The following is an 8352-nucleotide window of genomic DNA, read 5'->3' as shown; positions in this document are numbered from 1 at the left end:
AGACAGCAAATGGGTGAAAGCCGGGGAGGCCAGATATGGCATCTGTGGTTGAAAGGCCTCCACCTGCAGGCCCCAGCTGCTCATCCTGCCTCCCCCAGGGGATCCAGAGCTAGTCGGGCCCCTTGCGCAGTGATTGAAGATAGTCCCTCAATGTCTTCTCCACATTGGGCACAGCATACGCCTGAGCTGCATATATGCCAGTGCAGGTGCCCACGGCAAAGCCTAATACTGCTGACGCCCTCAGTTTGGCCACCACATAGCCAGCCAGGAAGCCCTTGAGGAATGGAGAGGACAAGAGCGAGCCATCCTGTGGAGGAAAATGCAGGAGAAAATTCAGCCAGGCTCTCCCGTTCTCTGCCCAGGAGCTACTCAAGCTGGGCTTAGCATGTTCCACTACCTGCTCCTCCTTACTCTGGAAAACCGTAGTATGCTCACCAAAGATTTTTTCAAGGTCCTGGGCAGAAAAAGAACCTAGGACTCATGATCACACAATGTCAGAACCCTGAGGTTAGAAGGCTCTAACCACAGAATCCCACTGAGAGAGATGTCCCTGAGGAATCTGACCCCTGCTTGCTTCTCCAGTCTCATATCCTAGCATGCTCCCCCACTACTGCAGCCAAACTGAACTGTTTTCACCTCACATGTTCATCATGCTACCTCCGACCACAAGGGCTTTGCCTCTGCTGTTCCATCTGCTGGGAATGTTCCCTCCTCTCCCCTTCACCCAGTTAACCCCTACTTAAGATCCCAGTTCAAAGGCCATTTTCTCAGGGAAACTTTCCTTGGTGACACAGAGAATAGGCCCTCAATAACCAACCATTTGCTGAATAAATTTCTACCATCCACTCAAAAGCATATTGGCCAATGAAGCCTAAGCGGGAGGCAGGGGGCAGGTGCACCTTTACCTGGTCTACACCACTGTTGACTTCGTCTTCCACACGTTGCTGCAGGCGCTCCAGCTGGTTCTTGAGAAATGCCAGGTCCTTAAGCTTGGGCAGAGAATCCTAGGACAAAAGAGAGGTTGGCTCCAGAAGGTTGACCCAGCCCCATCCCCTGCTCAAGTCTATCAGAGGCTGGGGGCAGGAGGCAGTGAGCCTAAGAAACCCCTTCCTATAAAACCTTCTTGAGATGATAGTGGTAAAGGAAGAAAGGCATTGAAAAGTAAAGAATTCACACGGGGGCCTGGGAGGGGGTGACCGATGGGACCTGCATCGGTAACTTACAGCAACTCTTACAGGAATTTTATACAGTAAGCGGTGTATAGAGAAGACAAGAGGGGCAGCTGGGGGACCTAGGTTTATCCGGCAAGCGCTAGTGAGTAGGAAGCTACCTGAAAGTCTATCTTGTCGTCTGTGTCCCGAGGCCTAACACAGGGACTCCAAGTACTTAGTAAATGTGTGGTTGGTGCTGAACTTCCAGACTAACGGTGAGGCAGTTCCTTGGACAATTTGGGGGTAAACCTGATTTCTGCCTAGGCTTCTCCCTCTTCCTCCCCAAACCCATCCCAAACTGAATGTGTGACTGGATGAGCTGGGGTTTGGTGCGGGGGGAGGAAACGTGGCTGTCTGCAAGGGTGTGGGTAAATGAATTCAGGATTTTGGTCGCACATAACGACGAAATTAGTGTGCCCAAGGAATGTGTTCGAATGCGGGTGTGTCTGTGTTGTTGGAAACTTCCTGTCTCTGGAAGGGAAATTTCGGTGGCTAGAGAATAGAGAAGAGTGAGGACTGTCTGCAAGTAACTAAGGATCATCATGGTCCGGGGTTGGGGGTTGGGGTGACACCTGGGGGATTCCCGGTTCCGCCTGCCTTGCGCAATGCTCCGCCACTCCACTTCCCATTATTGAGGCAGTCGACAGGAGTAAAAGTCCGCTCCCAGGAGAAACAAGGGGCACCCCCCACCCAGGAGCCCCCCCCATCTGTCGCCTCTCCCCAGGACTAAAAAGGTGTGAAGCCCACCCCGGACTGCAGACAACGTTCCAGTTCGCTCACCTTGTCATCCGCCATCTTCCCTGTCGAGCTTGTTGCGCAGGCGCAGCACCGCCTCCCTCCTGGCAAATGCTACTGCCATCTTTACTGAGGGCGCAGGCACTTCCGGGGCATTTCTGGAACGGGTGGAGGCCCTTTCCTGAAGGTCTTCTTTTCGCAGATACTCCCACGTGACCTCTCCCTTTGAGACCCAGGCTGCGTGTGCGCGCGCGCAGACTACCTAAACGCCATGATCTCACTCGTGCGCGTGTGCACTCCGCCCAAGTTCGCCTGGCGGATCTTCCGCCGCTTGATGAGCTCACAATTGAGCTATGATGTCAGCGTGCGCGCCGCGGACCTTGCTCCTCCTCCAGACCTTCGCACGCCAACGCGCGGCAACTGGGGGATCAGGACGGCTGTTTTCACGCGCCACCTTTCGACAGGAGGCGCTGCTCAGGCGGGTCCTTTCCCGCCCCAGGACCCGGCCCCTGCCCCGCCCCGTATTTGTGCGGCGCCAGCTGGCCAGGCCGATTCCAGGGCAGAGGCTGGACTTGTAGGCGCAGCAGCTCCGGAGGCGAGCTGGGGACGCGACCAGGGCTATGCTGGGCAAGGATTACATGCTGGCCATCATTCTGGTCAACTGCGATGGTGTGCACAGAGGGTCCCGATGGGAGGATCGGGAGCTGAGGGGGGACAAGGGAGCGCGAAAGGCTACCCCAGCCTCAAAGACAGGGAGGGGCGTACGTCTCGGAGTGAGGACCAGGGAACAAATGAACCCCGATCTTTGCACTGCAGTATCCAAGGTTGGAAGCCTGGACCCTCAGGCTGAACCTTCAGCGCTAAGTTGTGCCTTTTGGGTTGGAGGAAGGGTTATGACAAAGTGTTATTCTGAGCGCACATATATGCCTTCCTTCTCCAATCCCACGTTCCTGTAGATGACTTGTGGGGGGACCAGAGTCTGGAGGGGGAGCCAGGTTTGCCCCCTGGCTGGAGGAAGATCCGCGATGCTGCAGGTACTTATTATTGGCATGTACCCAGCGGTAGCACCCAGTGGCAGCGCCCAACCTGGGAGTCAGGAGATGCAGAGGACCCAGGCACGGTAGGTGGCGTGTGAAGAGGGGGCCTGAGCTCATGTGTGGATCTAAGCCTACTGCCACACTGACCTAGCCCCCTCTCTACAGAAGACGGAGGGAATTTGGGGACTTCGGCCCCCCAAGGGGAGATCCTTCTCCAGCCTGGAGAGCTCACTGGACCGGAGGTAACAGGGATAGGCCAGGCAAAAATGAAAGGCTTGGGGTTCCATGGCACTCAAAGATGCAGCTGGACCCACAGTCCGCTTTCCAGCACAGGTTCTGGACTGTGTCCCATGTTTAGGGTTTTGTTATGTGTTCTTGGCTCTGTCCCATATTGTTGACTCTCCCAGTGTTTTGAGTTTTGTTCCTTGTTCCAAGCTGTTTTTTGTTACATGTTGTTTTATGTATTCTGGGTCCTGACCTCTCATGTTCTAGGCCTTGGTCACTACCCTAGGTTCTGTCCACGGAGGTTCCTATCCTGTGTTCTAGGGTCTTCTTGTCCTGATTTGGGGCGCTGGTCCAGATTTTGGACCCTGTTCCATGTTTTGTTTTATTCTGTGTCCTGTGTGTTGAATTTTCCCTCAAATTCTAAGCCATGCACTATATTCTGGGTCTTATCCCACATCTTGTGCCCATCGAGTAGTCTGGTCCTCACCATCGTCCCTTCTGTAGGAATTGTGGTCCTCTTACGAGCTCTGCTCTATTCCAGTAATTCTCTGTCCTGGTATGGTGAAGAATCCTACATCCAGAGAATGGAGCCAGGGGCTAAGGTAGTGATTTGGGCCTGAGGGCCAGTCCAGGGCATTGGGGAGGGTCCCAGGGGAAAGGTCAGGGGTGAGACTGGGCTGAGCAGAGGTAATCGAGGCTGAAGGGAGGTCTCAGAGGGTTTATATATGTGGAGCCTGTGGCACCTCCCACCCTACTTCACCTCTACTTACTCAGGGTCCTCCTGTCCTTTTCCTCAACCCGTCAGTGCTTCGCAGTCCGCTCTCTGGGCTGGGTAGAAGTACCTGAAGAGGACCTGGTACCAGGGAAGAGCAGTATTGCAGTCAATAACTGCATCCAGCAGCTGGCCCAGACTCGTAGCCAGAGCCAGCCCCCGGATGGTACCTGGGGCGAGGTAAGCTGGCTGGCCCTTTAAGGGGTTCAGCCCAGCATCCAGCAGAGGTGGTTGTCCCTGAATTGCCTGTTCCTCATGGCAACCACCTTCATCTGAGCTCCGGGCCGACCTCTCCTTGGCAGGGCCAGAACATGCTGATGATCCTGAAGAAGGATGTGATGAGCCTGGTGAATCCCCTGGACCACAGTCTGATCCACCGCCAGCCTCTGGTGCACATTCGTGTATGGGGTGTGGGCAGCTCCAAGGGCCGGTGAGGACCCCTACATCCCTCGAAGTGAGAGTTGCTCCTCCCTCCCCCCGGCAGGCTGTGATCCCCGCTGATGCTGACCCCCTGTACTTGAACCCCTGGACACAGGTCCTCTGACATGTACCGAAGCTCTGCCTCCCCTGCCTGGTCCAGCCCTGGTTGGGGAGGGTGGGCCCAGCTCAGCAGGGACGGATGGGGGAGAGCCTGAGAGGCTGGGCTGATTCTCTCCTGTGCTCCCACATGCTTCTGGAACAGTGACAGGTGAGTGACAGCCAGGTGCCTAGAGCCCCAGCCCTGATCTCCTTGTTCCATCCCTGCCATAACCCTGACTTTCCAGCCTCCTGCAGGCACTACAGGCCCCTGTCCCTACCTAGCCTCTACCCCAGCTCCATCCCTGGCCCTGCCCTAGCCCCATCTCTGACCCTGCCAGGGACTTCGCTTTTGTGGCGGGTGACAAAGACAGCTGTATGCTCAAGTGCCATGTGTTTCGCTGTGACGTCCCTGCCAAGGCCATTGCCAGTGCCCTACACGGGCTCTGTGCCCAGGTAAGGGCCAGAGTGGGGCAGGGAATGTGGGTATGGAGCTGGGTCTGAAGCTGCTAAGGTGGTTGGGTTAGGGTGGTATTGGCTCCCTTACCTCACTTCCCCCTCCCTACACCTCATGCTGGCTGCATTGTGTTTCAGATCTTGTCAGAGCGAGTAGGGGTCAGTGGTGATTCCCCTTGCTGCTCACTAGACCCCATCTCCCCTGAAGACCTGCCTCGACAAGGTATGGGGAGGGAAGGGCTGCACTGCACCAACAGGCTACTTTGGTGAAAGATGGGAAGGGGGTTCTGGTTATTTAGTACTTCTCTGGAGATAGAGAACTTCTGAGGTGTCCTTGTCCCAGGGATCCCAAACTCTAAATTGGAGGAACATCCATGGCCTTTTTCCTGCTAGTTCCAGTTCCCTTAGAAGCGTGGAGAAAGGGGTCACTGAGAGAGTACCCAGGCCAACTTGGTGTATATATTTCAGTGGAGCTACTGGATGCGGTGAGCCAGGCTGCTCAGAAGTACGAGGCACTGTACATGGGGACACTGCCAGTCACCAAAGCCATGGGTGAGGACTGAGTGGGCTGGAGGGGGTGGGCTGCATAAGAGAAGAGGAAGGTGGGAAAGGAAGGATCTATCACCATTTCTAAGAGTGCTCCCATGGCCCTCTATAGCCTGGGATGTACCACCCTTCTCAACTCAGGAGTCTAAACCTGGCTGCAGGTATTCTGTTCCCATCTCTCTGAATCCTAAGTCAGTGAGAGGGGCCTAGACACTCCCTGCAGATCCTTCTTTACGCCTGGGAGACACCATGCTGGGCTTGTCCCCCCACAGGCATGGACGTGATGAACGCGGCCATTGGTACCCTCACCACCCATGGGGACCGGGACGCCTGGGTCCCTGCCATGCTCAGCATATCTGACTCTCTCATGACTGCACATCCCATTCAGGTACCAGCCAGAAGAAGGTGAAGTTGGGGGTGTGGAGGGGTGGGTGGGGATGCCAAGGGGTTATTGCTTGCTACTGGAAGTGCTCAGTGGGTCCAGCTAGTACCTGGCCCCCTAGTGACTAGGCCTGATTTGGGCAGGCAGAGGCTGGTGCAGAGGAGGAGCCACTGTGGCAGTGCCCTGTGCGCCTCGTGACCTTTATTGGTGTTGGTCGTGACCCACACACCTTTGGCCTCATTGCCGACCTGGGCCGTCAGAGCTTCCAGTGTGCGGCCTTCTGGTGCCAGCCCCATGCAGGGGGACTCTCCGAAGCTGTGCAGGCTGCTTGCATGGTGAGTTAGGGGTGGGAATGGGTGGGTGGGATTGCCCTGCAGCTGCTCTGTACGGGTGACTGGGGTTCAGGATCGGCAACCTCTCCAGAGATCACAAACCAGCCATGCCAGGGCTGACTGTGGTTCAGCAGTATTTTATTTGACCCTCATGCTGTTTTTAATAGGCTTTAATTAGTTGCCAATATTTAAAGGCCAGGACATTTCACATAATGATTGCCATTTGTGTTTTTTGTAAAATATCAGAAGCTCTGGCACTTGGGTCCACACGTATACATTTCAGCATTTAGCTGGAATTGTGTAAGGGCTGTGCCTTGAAGGGTGAGCATTGTCTTTCCTGTTTTCTCTCATTTAAATTGTTTTCTGGTTATCTGTGGGCATTTGAGTATGGGACACTTGCACTCAGTTCAGTTCACTTATTCACTCAAATAAGAGTGCTTGCCGGAACTCAACCATACTGGACCCTGGGAATTCAGTGGTTTAGAGGGCATAGCCTTTGCCCTCACAGAACACTTAGGTTAGAGCAGAGACAGGCCAGAAAGAAGTTGTACACCACAGGATGATGGAGGATATGGCCCCTTTGGAGGTTCAAGAAGGCTACCTGAAAGAGGTGATAGAAAACTGAGAGTTGAAGGTCCAAGGAGGGAAGTTATCCAGGTGAAGGGGAATGGGACAGGACATGTGCCAAGTACAGGGAACCCCAGCTGTGAAGGTGAGAGGGATGTCAGTGGATTAGAGTATGTGAAAGAATCTAGTGTATCTGGAGTGCAGGGGGAGATGGAGTGAGAGATAGGGGCAGAAAGAATGGCAGAATCCAGGTCATGGAAGAACTTACAGGGTAGGGTGATGAATTTGTTTTATCTTGAGGCACTTTGAGCCATTGAAAGGTTTTGAGCAGGACAGTGAAGTCAAGTTTGTGAATTTTGAAGATCACTAAAGCTATAGTATGGGTAGAAGATTTGGAAGACACAAGAGAAGGAAGAAGACCATTTAGAACCCTGTTGAGTTCAAATGAGAGAGGAGCAGAGCAGTTGCACTGGGACTGGGTTGTAGAACATCCCTTTGACTAGGGAGTCAGGGTCCAGTCCACTGCAATGAGAGATGGAGGAGAGTTAGCATAGTGGTGGGTATGGATAAGAGCACAGGCCGTGCAATCAGAACTAGTTTTGAATTCCAATTCTATCAATTTCTGATTATGTGACCTTGGGCAAGTCATGTATTCTCTCTGAATCTCACTTCCTCATTTGCAAAATGGTGATTATAACACCCGATAAATAACTAGATCGATTAGATTATATATATAAAGAATTTAACACAGTGTCAAGCTCTCCTTAAATGCTCAGTGAATGTGAAGTTTTAGGCTTTTGTTATTGAGCTACCTGTGAATGCTGTAGGCGCTCCAAATGTGGCAGACTACCAGCTTCATTTCCTACTGAAGCCTTGGCCGCCGGGTCCCTGTCCTGCAGAAGCTTTCAGGGGGTCCGGGGCAGAAAGGAAGTGGATCCTCACATTCCCCTTCTCCCTAGGTTCAGTACCAGAAGTGTCTTGTGGCCTCTGCGGCTCGAGGCAAGGCCTGGGGTGCCCAGGCCCGTGCCCGCCTGCGGCTCAAGCGGACCAGCTCTGTGGACTCCCCTGGAGGTCCCCTGCCCCTCCCCCTGCTCAAAGGAGGGGTTGGGGGTGCAGGGGCAGCCCCTCGAAAGAGGGGCATCTTCTCTTTTCTTGATGCCTTCCGGCTGAAACCCTCTCTGCTCCACATGCCCTAAATTAATCGGGGAGGACTGGGGAAGGAGGTTCTGGGTCCATGCCCGACTCTGTACCCCTTCATTCCCCAGGGACCTGCAGCCTCTCGCCCCTTGGAGCCTTCTCTGCTTTCCCCACTGACCCTTGCCCACCCTCTATTTATTGCCCAATTTATTGTTTATATGGATGATTGAGAGGTCCTGTACCACAGCCTAGGCCCCAGGCTCTCCTCTCCCTGGGTCCCTGTGTTCCTTGCCCCTGTCCAGCCCTGGACAGTTGGCTCTACCTCAGCAACACTTTATAGCAAAATCGGTACAAATAAAAATCCCTCAGTGACCTCACTGGATGTGAGTATATTGGGCCTGGGACTGGGTTGGGAGTTAACAACCTGTATGAGATG

The 8352-nt window shown here is 54.1% G+C and overlaps 2 protein-coding genes across 5 annotated transcripts; one reads left to right on the top strand and one right to left on the bottom strand.

Annotated features, from left to right (window-relative positions):
* Window positions 1-83: 83 nt before the first annotated feature.
* On the bottom strand, window positions 84-2212 carry SURMIR (SLC35A4 uORF mitochondrial inner membrane regulator). The gene is made up of 3 exons (XM_022588979.3): window positions 1992-2212; window positions 906-1004; window positions 84-307 (listed from the first exon to the last, which is right to left on the bottom strand). The coding sequence occupies exons 1-3, from the start codon at window positions 2004-2006 to the stop codon at window positions 110-112; spliced, it is 312 nt and encodes a 103-aa protein (XP_022444687.1). The 5' UTR covers window positions 2007-2212; the 3' UTR covers window positions 84-109.
* Window positions 2213-2454: 242 nt separating this feature from the next.
* Window positions 2455-8293, top strand: APBB3 (amyloid beta precursor protein binding family B member 3). 4 transcript variants are annotated; one of them, XM_022588976.2, is made up of 12 exons: window positions 2455-2615; window positions 2903-3066; window positions 3149-3225; window positions 3750-3810; window positions 4014-4160; window positions 4283-4410; window positions 4838-4952; window positions 5091-5175; window positions 5421-5504; window positions 5771-5886; window positions 6024-6215; window positions 7739-8293. In XM_022588976.2, the coding sequence occupies exons 1-12, from the start codon at window positions 2567-2569 to the stop codon at window positions 7973-7975; spliced, it is 1455 nt and encodes a 484-aa protein (XP_022444684.1). In that variant the 5' UTR covers window positions 2455-2566; the 3' UTR covers window positions 7976-8293. The 4 variants fall into 4 exon arrangements, with proteins under 4 accessions (XP_022444684.1, XP_089765496.1, XP_022444679.2 ...); XM_089909370.1 differs by having other exon boundaries at window positions 2585-3066; window positions 3713-3810; XM_022588971.3 differs by lacking the exons at window positions 2455-2615; window positions 2903-3066; window positions 3149-3225 and having other exon boundaries at window positions 3310-3810.
* The last annotated feature ends 59 nt before the right edge of the window (window positions 8294-8352 follow it).

This window comes from Delphinapterus leucas, chromosome 3 (genome assembly GCF_059928025.1).
Source record: "Delphinapterus leucas isolate spDelLeu-1000000601 "Yukka" chromosome 3, BTC_Dleu_Yukka2, whole genome shotgun sequence".
NCBI classification, from domain to species: Eukaryota; Metazoa; Chordata; class Mammalia; order Artiodactyla; family Monodontidae; genus Delphinapterus; species Delphinapterus leucas.
This window is presented reverse-complemented; position numbering and strand designations above follow the sequence as displayed.

Bases quoted from the DNA above. Each gene is read 5' to 3' on its own strand.
- APBB3 (XM_022588971.3), top strand. From the start codon at position 3,433: ATGTTGTTTTATGTATTCTGGGTCCTGACCTCTCATGTTCTAGGCCTT. The intron at 4,161-4,282 runs GTAAGCTGGCTG...TCTCCTTGGCAG, and splicing joins CGGATGGTACCTGGGGCGAG to GGCCAGAACATGCTGATGAT. The intron at 5,505-5,770 runs GTGAGGACTGAG...GTCCCCCCACAG, and splicing joins GCCAGTCACCAAAGCCATGG to GCATGGACGTGATGAACGCG.
- SURMIR (XM_022588979.3), bottom strand. The intron at 308-905 runs GTAAAGGTGCAC...TTTCCTCCACAG, and splicing joins TCAACAGTGGTGTAGACCAG to GATGGCTCGCTCTTGTCCTC.